The following is a 19,238-nucleotide window of genomic DNA, read 5'->3' on the forward strand; positions in this document are numbered from 1 at the left end:
GACACCATTGCATACACTAGCAAGATTTTGCTGAAAGGACCCTGATATAGCTGTCTCTTGTGAGGCTATGCCGGGGCCTGGCAAACACGTAAGAACAGTTTTTGATTCTTATGACAATGCCTGGGTTACTCTGAAGCTCTGAGAGCTTATCACATTTCCATACTCCCTCTGGAGGCCTCTTTATTAGCTGAATCCTCTCTAAAAACACATCAGTATTAATGTCGACAGTGTTCTGCTTCTCTAGATTCCCTATGTCTGAATTCAACCAAAAGTAGTTTAAAAATATTCAAAATAAAAAACAGGGCTCATACTGAAGTTGTGCATAATTACAGTCTTGCCATTCTTCCATAAGCAATACAGTGTGATGATACCATCATTTACATTGTCAAAGTGCTGTAAGTAATACAGAGATGATCTAAGTTTCTGGGAGGATNTATGTAGATCCGCTGTGAGGACTGTGAAACCAGCTGCCCATAACATTGCATATATTTCTTACAATTAAGTTCTTCTAAACAGTTAAGTTCTTCTAAAAGCCTCTCTTTCACACACTGTAATCACCAAATGGATCAAATCTGGTTTCTTCTTTGGTGGTTATTTTTAAGAGATGGCACCAACAAACAGAACGGATAAAGGATAGGAAAAAGGAAACATCAGAGGACATAGGTCATGGGTGAAACTCTACTCATGTGTCTAGTTGTCACCATTTTTAGATTTTTGACTGTCACAGAACATGTTTTAAAACTACAGCAATCACATAACAACAAAACTCAAACCATGCCTGGTGTGTGGTGCTGTCCTTTAACACCAGCTATTCAAAAAGAGGAGGCAAGCAGAATCTCTGTGAGTTTGAAGCCAGCTTGGTCTATACAGAATTTCAGACAAGCCAGAGCTACACAACCAGCCTTGTCTACAGTCAGGTTCATTTATATATCAAATTCACTCTTTTTTGTTTAAAACTGCAATATTTCTCTGATTAATATCCATGAAAATTTTCACATGATAATTAATNTACAGGATTTTATTAAGGCTCATGAAATTCCTTTAAGAGTGGGTGTTTATACTTCAGAAACTCATCTACCACTAATCTTTCCTTTGTTCTATAAAGATGTTGTTTTCTCTGACAGAGAAAAATAGTGCTGTGGGCTTAAAATTTAAAAAAAAAAAAATCTAACTATTGGGAGTAAGATCTGTCACTAAAACATTTTTTAAAAAGCAAGACATGGAAAGAAGAGTTACCAAATAAACATTAGAGTTAAAATTCATGTCAGCTATAACCACACTATCCTGATAATGTTGTTGAAATATTGTGGTTGTTTTGAACACACACATATCACCGTCGTGTTTTCTAGTAAAATGGAGACCAAACCAAACTCTTCCTTACTCCAAAAGACTGTCACAAATCATCCTGTGGAAACAAAGCCACCGGTGAAACTGCCCAGACTGTGCCATGCACTGTCACTGGGTACCCCCTCTATGCTGATGTGTTCTCACCTTGAAAGTTGTGGTACCATAAAGCTTGGTGGTATGGACCGTCTCTGGAAGGACATTAGTGATATTGGTGATGAATTCCTCCAGGTACTTACAGGACTTCTCCAAGTGTGTTGTATTGATGATAATCTGGACAAGCTACAAAACAGTAAGCACATGCAATGCTCATTCAGGTATTCACCCAGGGATGATGGCTCAGAACGTACCTGAACTGTCAGCAGGTTGCTGTCTAGGCTACCTTACAGGAAGCCTCCACCCCAAAAAAACACACCCCAAACCTCCAGGAACATCTATTTCTCCCATTTAAAGTGACACTTGTAAATATATTCATTTATTTTAAAAAAGACTAAACTCAAGTGGTGGTGGCACACACCTTTGAGCCAGCACTTGAAAGCAGAGGCAGGTGGACCTGTGAGTTGGAGGCCAGCCTGGTATAAAGAGACAGGGCTACACAGACAAGGCCTATCTGAAAACAAAACAAAACAAAAACAAAGCTTCCAGTCTAAATCATAGGCCCGACAAAAGAAACATCACTGTCAAATGAATCAAATGGGTCAACATTCAGTAAAACAAAAAGCATAGTGGAAAAAGCAGGAGATAATTTTAGAATTAGGTCTGAAGAACATGGACATGCTATCCTTGATGGTGAAACTCCCTTAGTTCCTAAGAGAAAGAACTTGAACATAGAAGGCAGAGAAAACAAAATCCTTGGTCTTGACAAACGTTTTCCCAATGTTCTCAGTCTGTTTGCTCAGATACAAAATGTACATAATAACTTCTAAGGCAGAAAGTCACTATGGCCATTACATACTTTGTTATTATTAGAGTTTCCCTCTTCTTATACAAAAGATCNTTAAACAGAGTCTCGCTCTGCAGCTACAGCTGTGGCTCAGTGGTGGGGGGTATATATGCTTGGAATCCTGCTTCTCTTTTAAAGAACAAAAATCACACTAACATAAAAACCATCTAGGGCTGGTGAGATGGCTCAGCTGGTAAGAGCACTGACTGCTCTTCTGAAGGTCCTGAGTTCAAATCCCAGCAACCACATGGTGGNTCACAACCATCTGTAGTGAGATATGGTCTGTCTGAAAACAGCTACAGTGTACTTACATATAATAATAAAAATAAAATTAAAAAAATCTAAATCAAATCTTTCTTCTAAAAATCTTAGTAAGTTGTTTGAATTTCACACAATTACATAACATAACTTAGGAATTTTCACTCCTTCAATCCCATCATCCCCTTCCTTAACTGGAACCCTTCCTTCCAAGAAGCTCCAACCCACTGCCACATCTTTTGTCTGTGACCCACTGAGTTTAATTAGTATTTCTTGCCAGGTTAGGTGGGAGGTAATTTACTGGAGCAAGGGCAACTTATTGGTATTTATATCACTAAAGAAAATGGCACCCCTCCCCTGAAAAACATTAGCTTCCAAATGTCCTTCCGGACGGATGAAAGGTGGATGGTGGCAAGGTTGTCTTGATGTAAAAGTCAGAAATGGAAAGGAGTTAAATTGGAGAACCATAGACTTCCATTTTAAAATCAGCATTACCTATAAGGAACACATTCTGTCGATCAAAAGAAATTCTAATAATAAGAGGAATCATGTCATGCGGTAGAAATAAAAAAAAAAAAACAGTGGCAGTCAAAAAGAAAATTGTTCTGTTTTGCAGGATTTTGGCAGTTTAAAAAAATGTAAAAGGAGGTGGTTACGCTGGGCACAGTAGTAATTTATCACGACTTTAAAAAGATCTGTCAACACAAGAGATCACCATGAATTGCATGAGTGGGCTGTCAGTCACTCCTCAAGTGTTTCACTGCCAAGCATAGAATAGACTATTAAAACATTCCAGGATTATAACACATGCCATGTCATTTTCAGAGGAAATACTGCCTGTTAACGAGGTCTGATGAGCTCCACTCCTGAACAACAGTATCAAAACCCTCATAAGGGAGAGGCTTTGGAGACTAACTTTGAACTGAAGGATGAAACGAGCAGCTGAGATACAGACTATCATCAGAGTCTGAGCTCCTTCCACGGCATCATTAAACCCAACTCACATGCCAGACTACCCTAGACACTGTTTCAAGGACACAGAATTAACAATAGACTAGACATTCATTACTTATGATATGAAGTCCTATGCAAGCAATCTAGCATAGAAAAAAAAATATATGGTGTAAACAGCAACTCTTAAAACGAAATGACAGAAGTCACTTTAGTCATAATCAATCAGGAGCCTGAAGCATGAAACCTGAGACTTTGGGTCTAGTCTTGACTACATAGCAAGGCCCTATCTCCAAAAAACAAACAAACAAACAAACAAACAAAACAAACAAAAACCCACCACCAACAAGAAGAAAACTTTACTCAAAGAAAATAAATAAACAAATCAAATCCCACTAGGAACAAGAAGTTTTTCCATTTATCCTTGCTGGTATGAGAATAAGTGTGAGAGAGTGCCCTGTAGGGACCACAGTCANGCAGTCAGAGAGTCCTGTGGGGATCACTGCCCCAGATCTTCCTATACATCCCCAAGCAACCCAAGGTACTATGTCAGGTACTCTAGTCTGTACAACTTCAGAAAAGAAATGTGGCCATCATCTTAAAAAGCATCAGCCCTACACTTAAACGGGTTTTAGTTCTCAACTATAAATTACTATATGCATCTATTTCTCTTAAATTTCCTTTTGTCTTGTTTCTAGAAGCAGAGAATTTACCACCCTGAAACTTCTTGAGTAGACCCAAAGCTATAAGGTGAGAGGTCACATAGTTTGATGACTCCCAGCTGCAAAATCTGTAATGTGCCAAAAACCAAAAAGCAACAGCAACACTAGTTTCATTCATAAGAATGAATTAACCTAAGACTATAGGGATTTTATCTCTCTCATTCCTGCAGGCTCAAAAAGCTTTATCCACTAGCTTAAAACAGAGATATTAAGCTCAATATGGACACAAAATACAGTACATTCCAAATAATAAATAGTATTGTACTATTTATAATATGTACTCAGTAACTGAGAATAAATCTTGATATCAACACATTTGATAAGTCATAGGACATAGGACATCTTTTTCAAATCTTTTGGTTTCTCCTAATTAAAACAAACAAACAACCTACTAGACCTGACAAGCACTGTTTGCATGCCCAGAATGATTAGTAACAACAACCAACATGTACTGGTATTCTCTATGGCCCAAACACTATGCTCACTTAATCCTGAAACAATCCGATGAAACANGCGATGCCACTGTCCCCATTTAAACATAAAAGTCAGCCATTTCCTAAGAAGACACTATTAAGCAGAGGGGCAGCACTAAAAGCCAGGAAGTCTGGGTAAAGTCGCGCATGCACAGCCATCAGTTGCTTTTTCAAAAGACTTGAAAGCAGCAGGTCATGCACCTGCCGAGCCAACTAGGTATCACCCAGGCTCTGAGACAGCAAGGGCTAGCAGGAGCTACAGCTAAATGCAACAAGTGGCATCAAAGATGCCATGAAAGCAGCAAGCAGGTCCAGAGAGAAAAGAGAACAGGGAAAGAGCATAAAGAAAGACAGGAACAGTAACATGTGGTCCAAAAGCAAGATAAGGCAGATTGGTGGGGATAGCTTATGTGGAGTTTTAAACTGATTGATTGACATGCTGAAGGGGGACACTGAGTTGTATATTTTCAATATGTTCTTGTCACTTGAGTGTTCTATAACACCAACCCAGTCCTAACCAGAACTAAAAATGTCTACCTCTGTTGGAACAAGATAATTACATCAATTGATTCTGGGAAAAGAATCACTATGAAGACAGAGTTGACAAAGTATAAACTTTCTCTCCCAGTTGATATTCAGAAATAAAACAATACAATCTAATGACAGTGGAAGAGTTGCTTACCCCTACTCCCAGTTATCCTTGTTTGGAGGCTACCTGTCTAAGGCAAAAAGCTAGGCCATTTTCAGATGAAGAAAGTCAATCCATGACAATTCTATTCCAAGCAATAGAAAGCAAACACAGAAGAATACAAAATGAACCCTAAAGCTATATGGACTTTCAACTCTTAAAAACGTGACAAGTCTAACTGCATAATAACCATGTCATAATTCATCGTGTTCTTTATCTCGTGCAGAGAAAGGAAGACTCCATGCCAATGTTCATCTGCCTTACAGTTGTCTTTGGTCTGGATTGGGACCATTAACCATTTGCTGAATTTCACCATCATCCTTGGCTTTGTGCAGTTAGAAATGTTCTTTACTCCTAGAGGGGCTAACAGTGAATCTACATTAGCCCNACAAGGAACTCAGCCTTCAGTCTTCCTCCTGAAGAAAAACGTTCCCTAACCTAAGCTCACTTTGGACACAATACCTTCAGTGAATGTAAGGTGAGATGTGACCATGAAATTCTTAATTCCAAAAAAAAAAAAAGGGGGGAGTCTCATAAATTTCTAAATCTTAGGACTAGCTATCAGTAAGTCAAACCTTCAGTATATAAGACGCCACAACTGAGTGGAAGGAACTTTCTCCCTTTACTAGGAGAAGCAGTAAGCCATTACCTTCCTCTTTCCAGCCTCAAACACGAATCACTAGGCTTTTGCTAAACAAGTAACATAGTGATAGAGCAATTTACCAATCATATTCAGAAGGCATTGAAACCGATAAAAGCCAAGGAAGACTAACATGGGCCAAGGAATACAAGTGCTAAGACCTTNCCCTGGCACCAATAANAGAGGCAGGCAAAGTGCATGAGCAGGACATCTGGCAGGTCGCCTTCAGAAAGAGCTACTTTACCTCAGTAAGGCCAATGTTCTTCCTCTTAATGACGNTCTGCAGAGAGTTGCTCAGAGTCCTGGTCAGCAACAGGTTTGTAGACTTACGGATCATGTCATCGACTTCAGTGGAGCTGAAATGTAAATGATGAGCCCAGTTACAGCCTGGGAAACTAGAGCTGGCAAATGAGCAGACACCAGCAGTCTTGCAGTAGTAACAGTTGTAGCAGGATTAGCAGCAGCGGAGGCAGTGGTGAAGGGAGCAGTACCTAATAAGTACTACGACAGGAAGTATTCCAAGTGTTTTCATTTAAAAAGAACTATCAATAGAACTCTGCCTAGATTATTTGTTCACATTTGNATACTTTAAGAAGTGCAGGCAAACTTGTACTATTTCAGAAAAGGAGCCATTCTGAAACTGTGGAATGTCATGTTAGATTTTATACTTTCAGTATCAATTATATTTTTATGGACTTATCCAACACACACACACACACACACACACACACACCCCTATCCTCTTTAACTGCATTGGTTCATCTTCATCATCATCTAAATCTACCTGCTTAGTCTATCTTCTACATGTTATACTACACATATGTATTTATTAGCAAATTATGAATGTGTTACAGGCTATAATCTGTATATAAGGGAAAACATTAGGGATTTTTATTTCTGAGATTGAGTGACCTTGCTTTGAAATGTAAATAAATAAAATACCAATAAAAAATTAAGTATTCTAAATAGATCCATTTTTGGCAATTTAGAGATTTTATTTTTCTTTAGAGCTTAATAGTATTCTATTTCATATGTACTAAGTCTTTATTAACAATTCATGCATTGACTGGCATTTAAGCTGGTTCCATTCTCTTGCAATAATGAACAGAGCCACACTGAACATGGATGTATAAACATCTCTGTAACAATCTTATGACAGAGATAAGTTCCCCAGTATAAATAAGGGTCACATGGTAGCTCGATTTTTAATTTTTTGATGCAACTTCAAATTGATGTTAATAATGGCTATATTAATTTATACCCCACCAGCAATCTTCTCCAACATTTATTGTTGGATTTNTCAGTGATTGCTATTTAGACTGAGGTAAGGTGTTATTTCACAGTAACTTTAATGTTCTCTTAAGATACTTTTTCTCTCTGTTTTCTAAGTTGCCTAANAAATATTCAGCAATTGAGGAACTTACCCAGCAATACAGCCTCCAAACTCTTTTCTTTCTTTTTTTTTAAGCTTAGAAAGCAAAAACAATCCAAAATTCTTTATAAAGATTTATTTTTCACAATGTGTAGGAAAATAAAATCTATGTGTGCACTGAACTTTTACTTAAATATCAGAGTATCATTTTATTATAGGAGACCCTTCTATTGATAAGAACTTTCAAAATAGCTATAGGTCTTTCAACATTGTCTGCTGGGAGACAAACTATTCATTCAGAAAAAAAAATATTATTTTTAAAGTTGCATAAGAAATCTCCAGCTAACATTTCTCTGACTGTGTGACACTTTGTTTGAGAGAACTATTGTTATCCACATTACCTTCTTGACAAATCNGTCTATTCTGAGACAGCTCTAATAGAAGAAGTGATCTTTGACTCCAAGTTACAAGGTAAATATATGCTGAGATAGAAGGCAATGTCAACCCAGTAATANAAGGCAAGTGAAAACCCTCCCTCAAGTTGAGGAAATATTTCATTTAAACTGTCAAAATGAAACCCACCAAAGGAAGTTTGGGATCAAAAACTTAATAAACACAGATCAACTCACAAAACAAGAACAGAGAGAGAGACAGAGACAGAAACAGAGAGAACACTCTAACATTAAGTAAGGAAAAAGTTTCATTCAAATAAGAAGAAACCTATCTAAGTAATTTTCCCACATCATCCCAATATTACCTCCCCACCAAAATAAAAGTAAATGAGTAGAGGCCATTTTGCAATTGGCTTGAAATCATTTCCTGGCAGTAACAAACATAATTAAGACCTTATAGACTGACCTCTGACATGAGGTTATCTGATCATTATGCTGTTTGTGGCAGGGGAGGCTATGAGCATTCAAACATGGAGTGGAAGCTAAGGAAAACAATGTATTGGTCTTNGCCTTTCAAAAGTAATCTGATTTCAAAAGGACTTTTCTATAAAATTAATCTTGGTTTTAGATGGGAAAATTAATTGTACCATCGCAAGATTTATAATTTTAACAAGAAGAAAGATATTAACAGTGTTTGACAACTATGCAGGAGGCCAATGTAAGAAGATAGAAACTTCAAGGCCTGTGGAAGCTACAGATGAGACTCAAAGCTATGCTGAGCAACTCTGCAAGATCTNGTCTCAGCATCTGAAAGTAACCAGGGCTGGGGACTACCTTAGTGGGAGAGCACTTGCCTAGCGTACTGGAAGACCTATGCTCAAGCTAAAGTAGTAGAACGGTTAATAAAGAAGTGACTCAACCCCACTCCTAACTGGACTTATTTTCAGAAAGGCTTGACACACAACAGATTCTGTTCACTGATTCTTTTTGTAACTTTATCAGGTGCAAGCCCATGTAACTTTATCTGTGCAAGTTCAGATATAGTGTTGAGCCTTTTCAGGCACTGTTAGTCTGAGCAGTGTGGCTGCTGTGCATACCCTGAATTTCTGCAGCACTGACCTCCAGCTGTCTGGGTCCTCAGGAAGATAAAGGCCTTCCTTTTAGCTTCTTAATGTCTTTACTACTAAGGAGCACCTAACTACACATTTGCAAAAATACATACAGACTAAAGCAACAAATGAGCACACAAAGAAGCCTGTGGTTAAGGCCGACACAGAGCAAAGCGACAATACTGATTCCAAAGACTGTTACTACCCCATTCTCACTGTAAACTTTCATCACGTAGAATGAAATGGTAAAGTGAGTAGGTTAAACTATAATTTCCAGTAACTTTTCGCTGATACTGTTTAAAATGTAATATATACTTATGTCATTCAAAAGCGTTTCCCTTTTACCATAACAGTGAAAGCCTATTCCAAAGTTCCAAACTCACAGCAAAGACTTTCCAGAGTTATGTATTTAGAGAGTAACAATCTCAGCACTGGGCGGTCTCATGTTATACCTTAGATGAAGATCTTCTGAAAACTTCAGGCAGGCGTAGATAAATTCTTTAATCTGGTTGTAAACTTTTGGCACAAATTCAGAGAAAGGGAACTTTTTGGGAAATGGCTGCTGTAAATGCAAGAAATTAATGAAAGCAGGTCACTAAATCCATTGTAGACACTTAAAATTATTTAAAATGAAAAAAGAATAACCCTTTGTAAAATAACCCTCTGTAAAGTACTGACTTAAGAGTATCAAATGTAAAAAGCTGTCTCCAAGAGATTTCTGATACTAAAAAGAATAAGACAAGTGTGTTGAGTGACTAGTTTTTATGTCACCTCAACACAANTTATGGTTGTGTGAGAAGAAAGAATCTTAATNAAGAAAACATCTCCATAGGATTGGACTATAGGAAGTCTGTAGAGTTTTTCTCCCCCAATATTTTCTTCTTTTGGTTTTTTGAAACAGGGTTTGTCTGTGTAGTCCTGGCTGCCCTGGAACTCACTCTTCAGACCAGGGNTGGCCTCGAACTCAGAGCTCCACCTTCCTCTTACAACTCTTCAGACTCCTGAGCGCTGGGATTAAAGGCACTTGCCACCACTACCCAGCAGGGCACTTTCCTTTCAAATTATTTTTATTTATTTATTTATTTATTTATTTATTTATTTATTTATTATTTTAGTTTATATACATGTGCGTTTTGCCTACATGTATGCATATACACCATGTTCATTCAGTGCTGGAGGAAGCTAGAAGATAATGTCAGACACCTGGAACTGGATTACAAGTGGTTGTGAGCTTGTAATTCCACGTGTAGGAACTGAAGCTGGGTTGTCTGAAAGATAAGCCACGGTGCTGAGCCAGCTTTTCAGCCCTAAGGCATTTCTTGGTTCATGATTGTTGTGGACAGGCCCAGCTCACTGTGGGAAGGTATAAGAAAGCAGGCTAAGCAAACTATAACAAGTAAGCCAGTAAAAAGCAGTCCTCCATGGCTTCTGCTTCAGTACCAGCCTCCATATTCTTGACTTGAGTTCCCTCCCTGACTTCTCTAGAAGATGTCGTGTGACTGAAGAGTTGTAAGCTAGAATAAAGGGTCAACTGTACTGGCTAGGTTTTAGGTCAACTTGATGCCAACTAGGGTCATATGGCAAGAAGTAATCTTAATAGAAAAATGCATCAATAAAATTGGCCTATAGGCAAATATGTAGGGCATTTTCTTGATTGATGACTGATGTGGGCAAGCCTAGCTCAGTGTCAGTAGTGTAAGAGAAGGTGATGCTGGGTGGGGTAAGAGAGCATGCTGAACAAATCATGAATGAGTAAGCCAGTAAGCTGCAATATGCCAGCCCCTACCTCTAGGTTCCTATTCTGAGTTCCTGACCTGACTTTCCTCAGTGATGACTGTGCCCTGGAATTATATGATTCCAAGTGTCTGTGACTCTGTAAACAGCAAAAGACAGTAACACAAGCCTAGACAGGTGCAGCATAGGACTTGGGTAGAAAGGACCTTCACTGTACCTGTGGTGGGGAGAAACCACTCAATGCACCGTCAAAACAATAGAATTATATAACCAAACAGCATATTTAAATGGCTGGTTTTAAAAGAAACTATTTGGACAGTACAACAAAATTAAGAATTTAAAATTTTAATCAAATTGTATTATCCCAGTGATCTGACAAATTCTAAAGATGTGCTAGAACCTCAAAGTCTTTTACAGATTCCCAATGAGCAATTCTGTACCTCTAAGACCCAGAAGGAATTCTCTGGAGGTGTTTTAAAATCTATTGAACTGAAATTTCTGTTTCAGAGAAATTAATCTAATGAAAGAGAGAAAGAGAGCTTTACTTTAAAGTGTCCCTTACCTTTTCCAGTTCTATATCTTGAAATGGGAATTGTCCTACGACTTTTTTATATGTCTCTTCACTTGTTACTGGTATGGGACTGTAGTTGTCAGAATCAAGTATATTTCTATAAAAATGAAGAAAGAGGAAGAGAGAACAGAGGGTGATTAAAACACAGAGATGTTTTCTGAGACAGCCTGATGAATATGTTTGCCTCCGCCTCACATCAACACTGCCCAGTCCTTACCACACCCTTTCTATAATCCAGCCATTTGGTTTGGGCATTTTTAAAAGAAATCAGAGAGAAACTAAGCTCTGAAAAAGGTGGAAAACTATAAACATGACTTCTAGTGTTTGTGATTTACAAATGAGCAGATAATTAAAGGCAAGTGGGAAGAAAATGAGAAAAGACTATTGGAGCTGATCATTTTATACAGATATATTAGATCATAATCACANCTTTAACTGTATGCTAGACAGTGTATTCTAACTTAGGAACTGTCAGAGATGANAAATAACTTCTAGCAATAACCTAAGCTATGTTATTTCTCTTCTTTACCAATCACAAATGTTTGCTAGGAATANATTCTCTCTTTGAGTACATTAAGAGTGCTCCAAAAGCAGAAACTTTCCTATGAAAATCCAGACAGAAACCCACAGAAAGCACAGAATGCTGTGGCTATTCCATGCTAGAGATCAGAAATTCAAGGTCAGTCTGGGATACAAGAGACTTTCAGTAAAATAAAACATTTTCCTAAGGTGCTACTATTCATGATGGCTTAACTCCCACTACCAAAGTACGATCTTCAGGAAAACCCAAAAACTATAAACTAGAGTAAGAAGACACAAGATAATNTGGATGGTGTGAATCAATAAATCTGCCATTTACCCAAGGAAATAAACATACCAAACAGGCTGTGGGGCTTTCCAACCAGAGCAGGTACTAATGTTGACATAGGAAANTNTGGAAGATCATTTTGCAAATCATTTTGATTCATTAGAATTCTGAATTATTAATTGGAACATGTAAAAGAACTATAAGCCACGTGCTCTTGGTGCTCATTGTATCTGTAAAGTCCACAAAGGAGCATACACATAGGGCAGGGGAAGCCAGGAACACGGACACAACTGCAGCTCCTTACCTGAAAACCCCTGCCCACTTCTTCAATAGAGTCTCGCTGTACTGGTCTCTGATTTCTAACAACATATCAAAAAGCTGATTCACAGGAAAACCATACACCTGAGAGAAAACAGATTTGTTTTCAAAAGAGACTTTTCAAATAAACAAATAAGATTAGGTGCTAAAACCTATTTAATTATTTAAACAACAATTAAAAGGTGAAGCAGAATTGTTCATTTCTACCTAATATGAAGTGCTTACTCTCAAAAAATTCAAAGACACAGATCAAAACTTCTAGGTAGGTCATAAAAGAAAATGAGAAAAATAAAAAGCAACATAGTAATGTCAGGTGAGTTCTCCCCATGGTAACTTACCGCCCACAGCAATTCTCCAAGAACAGAGAGAAAGTGCAGCTACTACCAATGCACTAATACCTCATGCTTCTCTAACACGGTCCAAACAAACTACAAGGATAAAGATGGTAGTGGAACACACTACAAGGCACATGGGTGCCATGGAGCAATTACAATCACTTACAAGTCTAATTCTACAAATGGCTCAAGACATTTTTCTCTGAGAGAAAAAAAAAACAAAAAAAAACAGTAGGACCACTTACATATGGGAGCATAAAGGTTCAAGATAAAGCATGGCATGTGCTATAAAGAAGTAAAAAGACCAGCTCTAGGGAAAAGAATAAATAGTAAAAACTCAACAAAGCAAGCCAGGCTCAGGAGAGAACACACTGATTCAAAGCTGATGGACCTACTCCAGAAAGTCAGGTGTTAACAATGCCCGTACCTGAAGTGTGTCCGCAAAGAGTACAATGAGGTTCTTCAAATCTAACACGAGGTTTGGATCAGAACAGTAGGACTAAAGGAAATGGGAGAAAGGGAGAAAATAGCTCATGAAAAAAAATCACGTTTTACTTATTAAATTGTCTAATGCACCAGCTAGTAAAGGCATTTCTAAAAAGGAACCTAACCATTTCCTAGCACAAGGCAGCACAGGCTCAATCAGAGAACTAAGGAGATGGGGCTCGGTAGAACAATCTACATATCCTTAACATGTGGAAACACACTGTGAAATTCTTTGGTTAAAGAAGAAAACAAAATGGGGCCAGCAAGATAGCTCAGCAATCAAAGGTATGTGTTGCCCAACAACACAAACCAGAAGACTTGAACATAATCCCCTGAACACACATGAACTGGTGCAAAGTTGTCCTCTGACCTCCCCACATGCACACATGCATGCCCCCATCGTAAGCAGACACAATAATAACAAATAAAGTAAAATACAAAAAAAATTTAGAACTGAAATGGAAAGATTATTTTTAAATGAGCAATAATAAAATACTTTATACCAAAACTTATGAAATGTGCCTAATGCCATTTTCAAAATAACTGTATATCTTTCTTTATGTGCAAACATCTGGAAAAACAAGACTGAAAATAACCTGACCAAACACTGCACAAATGACACCAAATAACCATACTCATGTAATAAATGAAATGAGGAGAGCTAAAAGTGACAAACTGGTGATGGAAAAGGCATGACGATTTGATCACTTAAAATAGATAAACATGGGGTCAATGTTCAGGTAAGTCTGACTATACAATAAAGAAAATATCATTAAACAATATAAGGGATATAAAATAAGCATAAATAAGCAGGAAACAAAATTTTCAAATAAGCACCATATATGGCCTCGCCTACAAATGTCTGATTACTTGGTTGACCTGGAATATATGCTATTAATTTAAAATTCTATCACATCTGATATTCTAGTTTCCTCAATAATCACTTTAATTGTTCTTCATGTGACCTCTCAGGGTCTGACGGCAATATGCTCGGTTTCCCCATAATGATGATGCATTTCAGATTCTATTATTACTATATGTATAGTGTCTCTTATAAGGACCTTTGTTGGTGTCAAAACTGATATTAATGCAAAATGGCCCAAATCTTCTTGCTTAAAGATTATGTTTTCTAGACTGCTTCTCCTTATGGACAAACTGCCCAAGGCACTGTAATAATCTAGCTTTGCTATACTCCCTGGGTTGCTAACATAAGTGGACCTACTCAAGCTGCCTTGTTTTAAGTTTTCTAGTTACGTTTCTAATTTTCCCAAATGTCCTCTTTCACATGTTTTGTCGGATACGAACATTTAATTCCTTTGCAGTGGATATTAAAGCCAGAAACTTGAAATATTCTCGTGTCCATTAAATACTTTCTGAATGAAAGCCACCTTTTACAGGACTAATTAATGTGATAGACATGATGAAGAGTCCGTATGTCTGTCTGTCAGGATTTGCTGTCAGTTCCCTTGCTGTCACTACGTGACTCCTTCCCACTTTCCCACTCTATAACTATAGGCACCTGATGGACAATGCATTTTCTCAATCTCAGTCAGCTATATGACGAGGTCTCCAGTACTATCCATGTTTCTTAGCTATTCTGCTCATATTTTCTATTTCTTTGTGACTGTAAGATAAACTTCTGACTTTGACTTTATCTTCTCAACCATGAAATGGCACACAGTCTTCATCTTTGGATTAAATTTCTCTATCTGGTGCTCATAAATTTCCAAGGAATCATTTTTATCTTGGATTCAGCTTTTCTTGGGTGTCTTTCCATTATTTTCTTCTGTTTTATATTCTTTCATGCTATGAACAGAGCATATGCAAAACAGGTAATGGCTGTAACTGCAGTCGTACCATTCCCAGGGAGTACAAGCTGCTTGCAAGAACTTCTTGGATATGCTCACCAGAACCTCCTCACTGCCACTCAGGAAAAATATTATGACTTCAATGACAATCATTTCCATCTCTTTCCTTGCTTTTCACTTGTAGGTTTTAGTAGATAGACTTTCTCTTTAGAGCTTCTGTGCTCTTACTTGCTGTTGTTGAAAATATTTATGTTCGATTTTAAGATAACTGCCCTGCCAGTAACAAACTCCTGAGACATGTTATTGGCACTAAATTAAACTTGTAGAATAAAGAAGTCTTGTGTTATGCAAATATCAATGAAGTAGTATTCCTGGAATAAGGGACAGAACAGTGAAGGATTATCATGGACAAGGAATGACAGCAGCCAACAACATGACAATATGACATCTTAAAAGTTTTAGCAAATGTATCTACTATATTGCCTCTAATGTCTCTTACTAGCTAAGCTTATCAGACAGTTAGCCAGCAAAAGCTTAGACATCTGAGTGTAGGTGAGCAGAGAGGAAGGGCTGATTGTAGAACTAGAAGCAAAGAGTGTAACATTCATGACAGCAATCCTTTAGCTATATGTATAAATGTGTACAGCTCATGAGGTATTAATGAATGAATGAATGAATGAATGAATGAATATGAAACACATAAAAATACATCAGTGATAATACATGACTTTGTACTAAGTTAGGATGAAGTAACACCGATATAGGAACTACATAGAATACTGCTGGACACAATGAGAATCATGGACAGATGTGAGTGACTGTTTCTTATTGTAGATATGATTAACAAGGTAAGCTAAGTGATACAGAGAAACCTAAATGAACTTCCTTCCACAATCTCCAAATGGGGGTTGCCAAAAACATATATGTCGACTTGAATTCGGTGCAACACCAGACAGTATGCAGATAGTCAGCTGTAAGTAAGCACTTGGGGCATCCCACATACCGAGTGGGTGCGCAATGCAGCGATGGTCTTTGAAAGGGCCATTTCCCACAGTTCATCAATGTAGGCTCTATTCACTAAGCCCTGGGTTGTATGCAAAATGTGATCTTCAACCACAAAAAAGCTGAGATTGAAAAGAAAAGAAAACAGAGATGTCAGAGATCACAGTTGCTATCATGACCACTAAGCTTTGACATCAACNGCTAGCATCTAACTCAAATGGAATGTTACTTTTTCTGTGAGGAAAGCTATTCATTATCACAGATGAAATTACTTCAGAGATTGAAAACATGTCTCAAATCATATTAATATCTTCATAGGTACATTACCAAGACTGAAGTTTCCTTTTTAATGTCAACCACATACTCCAACAATTGAAAAGAAATTATATAAAGCTAATAGAGTCTATTTCAAATATATTTGAAAATACAATACATCTCAAGAAACTAACAAATCTGACATATATAATAAACACTAAAATTATAGATTTTTAAAAATTCAACATGCCAAAATAATTCATCTTATCAGGCCTATAAACTCCAGTAACTCAGGAGGCTGAATCAAGCCCTGCCTAAGCTACAGAATGTCTTCAACAGAAACCTTGAGACTTGCCTCAAAATACAAAATCTGGTTGGGATTGTTGTAGCTTATTATGCATTTATAACGTATTTTCAGATACCCTGTTTAAACATTCACTCAAATCAAAAAAAAATTTCCTTTATTAAGGAATTTTTAAATTATCAAAAAAAAATCAAACACAACAAGATCTCATGTCTTATGAAGCTCAGGCTGGCCGTAAACTGCCTATGTAGCCTAAGGTAATCTTAAAACTATTGNTCCTCTAGTTCCCTCATTGCCGGTGCTGGGATCATATGTGTACTACCATACCTGGTTTATGCAGTGATGACTATCAAACCCATGCATGCTAGGCAAGAATTCTAGCAGCAGCTACATCCTNCAACACTCACTGATACNCATGATGGAGGTTATTCTTTACACCAAAGCAATATAAATCTGATGAAAGAAAGCAAGGGAGGAGAAGAGAGGAGACTCTAGAGAGGAAGTGAAGGAAGAAGAAAAGGAGGTGGATGTGTGCAGGCAAGGTGTATTGAACAAGCAAATTCTATTGCCATTTTTTTTAACCATGGTTGTCATCTTATAGTTGGAACAAGCTGCTTGTATATGAAGGTCTTTATTAAGTAGCCTAACTTCACACAACTATGTCTACTCTAACTGAGAACAGCCATGCATGCTGTTGAATTAGTCTGGCAGCAACCTGTTAATAAAGGTTGTTTTAATATAACATAGTTTTACTCACAGATTACTGAACCATACACCTGCCTTCAGACTGTCACAAAGTTGACAAAGTTCCTATATTTTGATAGGCCTAAAATATTTTAATGTCTATAAAAATTCTGTCAATATGGCTAATTATCTCCCTCTCTGATGGAACAAAGAATAGAAAAACAGAACAGCAAGTATAATAATGTTACAAGTCCATTCAACTCTTTAGTAGAAAAGTATCCATCGAGAACATAATGNTGAAACTATGAAGATGTCCCTTTCATCCTTTCTTGTCTGTTTGAGACACCATTTCTCTGTAGCCCAGGATGGCCCTCCCGTGTCACCCTCCTCAAGCACTGGCTCACAGGTGTGTCCTACCATGCCCAGGAAGATGTTCCTTTACATCTTTTCTTTAAAATTTAGCAAAAGGGAAAGAGAAAGTTTTCCAAGGAGAGGTGTATCTTTTATAAGTCTTACAAATCAAGANTAGAATCTTAAACATGTACCTACCCTACAATTTGATTGAAATACTTCCTGTAGCCATCTAAAGTTTCATGCTGCAACAAAGCAAAGCAAAATTACTGTTTCTGTGTTATTACGTTAAGATGTGAAAATCAGTTACTTATCTGGAGAAGCTTAATCCCATAAAATATGAGGTAAACATAATGATGTTTGTTGCCACTGACCCCACATGTTAACAATGGAAATGAGCTCACCAGATACATACCTAGTGTTTAGAATAATGGATGTCACACAACAGTCATGAAATGTTCACTGCCATTCTTACTTCAAGGCACATCCACCCAAAATTGTGTCAGAATGACAGCAAGCACATGCAGACAGGNGTACATGCATATACATACATAGACACAGAGAGACATACAGACAGGCAAGCATGCATGCATGCATTCACACATACACTCAGCTACCAGGAAGAAAAAGGGAAAAGTAGAGAGAGTGCAGGTAGCAAGCCTACCATATTAGACGGAGGCTGGAGTACCAAACGAGCCTGTTTTCGCCTCTGTTTTCGGTAGTAATTCTCAAATGTTTCACGGGCACCCTGTAAAAAAAGCAAGAGGAAATAATGTAATTGGACCAATTATCCTTGAAATTGAAAAGATTGGAGTAGACTCCAGGTGTGGAATTTGAAGAACTCCATATATGTCAAAGCCTACTATAGTAATAATGATGATAATCAAAGAAAAGATAATAACTATGACCATTATTGAACCTAATCACAAAACTCTAAAAGGCAGACAGAAGTGACCTTTACTACACGGTCAGAAATGAAGCTACAGCACACCAAGGCTGGTTTCTGAGTCAAAAATCACAACTTCACAAAAATGAAGAAAAAACAACCTTAAAATGTTATAGTAAGCAAGAAAATGTCTCTTCAAAAACAAATAGAGCATTCCAGAAGAAAAAAAATGCCCAGATGAAAGCCAGCTTGCAAATCATTCATGATCAGAGGGTCAACAGAAAGTGGGAAAGGTAAGAGAAGACGTTGGCAAATCCTTTTCTCAGATAGAAACTTACCAAGAAGGGACAGAACAAAAACAAAAGAGACAATCCCTCAATGTTCCTGTAGTCAATTTCCAGTTTTCTGCATGCAGGAGCTTCCAACCTTTCAATACTGTGACATGACAGATGTGTTTGGACCCATTCACAGCTCTCATGGGAGACACACATGAGTGGTGCTCACAACAGTACCTCGCTCATGAGCTCTACACTCACGAGTTCTGTTCTGGGTTGAACAGTATTTTCCCCAAACCTACGGCTTTCCCAGAACCTCTGGAAGAAGCTGTAGATGGAAGTAGCAATCATTCTGATGTGATGAGTCCAACTGCGTGACCATGCCTGCTGGAGGATGAGCTTGAGTTTTCTATGGCTGGTATCCCAAAAGAGAGGATTCAGAAAGACACAGGCAGGGGGAATGGCATGTGCTCACAGAAGCATAGCTGGGTCAATGCAGATGCTAGCACAGAGCACCAAGAATTGCTGG

The 19,238-nt window shown here is 37.8% G+C and overlaps 1 protein-coding gene across 3 annotated transcripts in view; it reads right to left on the bottom strand.

The window, feature by feature from the left end:
- Exoc6b (exocyst complex component 6B) overlaps positions 1 to 19,238 on the bottom strand; it is a 424,430-nt gene that overhangs the window by 189,599 nt on the left and 215,593 nt on the right. For all 3 annotated transcript variants that reach the window (XM_021164559.1, XM_029478862.1, XM_029478861.1), the window contains 9 exons: positions 18,213 to 18,296; positions 17,747 to 17,793; positions 15,956 to 16,076; positions 13,086 to 13,157; positions 12,310 to 12,407; positions 11,189 to 11,294; positions 9,345 to 9,454; positions 6,264 to 6,375; positions 1,492 to 1,626 (listed from right to left, as the gene is read on the bottom strand). In XM_021164559.1, the coding sequence (XP_021020218.1) occupies positions 1,492 to 1,626; positions 6,264 to 6,375; positions 9,345 to 9,454; positions 11,189 to 11,294; positions 12,310 to 12,407; positions 13,086 to 13,157; positions 15,956 to 16,076; positions 17,747 to 17,793; positions 18,213 to 18,296 (885 nt within the window). The remainder of the gene's footprint in view (positions 1 to 1,491; positions 1,627 to 6,263; positions 6,376 to 9,344; positions 9,455 to 11,188; positions 11,295 to 12,309; positions 12,408 to 13,085; positions 13,158 to 15,955; positions 16,077 to 17,746; positions 17,794 to 18,212; positions 18,297 to 19,238) is intronic.

Source organism: Mus caroli, chromosome 6, assembly GCF_900094665.2.
Source record: "Mus caroli chromosome 6, CAROLI_EIJ_v1.1, whole genome shotgun sequence".
Lineage (NCBI taxonomy): Eukaryota > Metazoa > Chordata > Mammalia > Rodentia > Muridae > Mus > Mus caroli.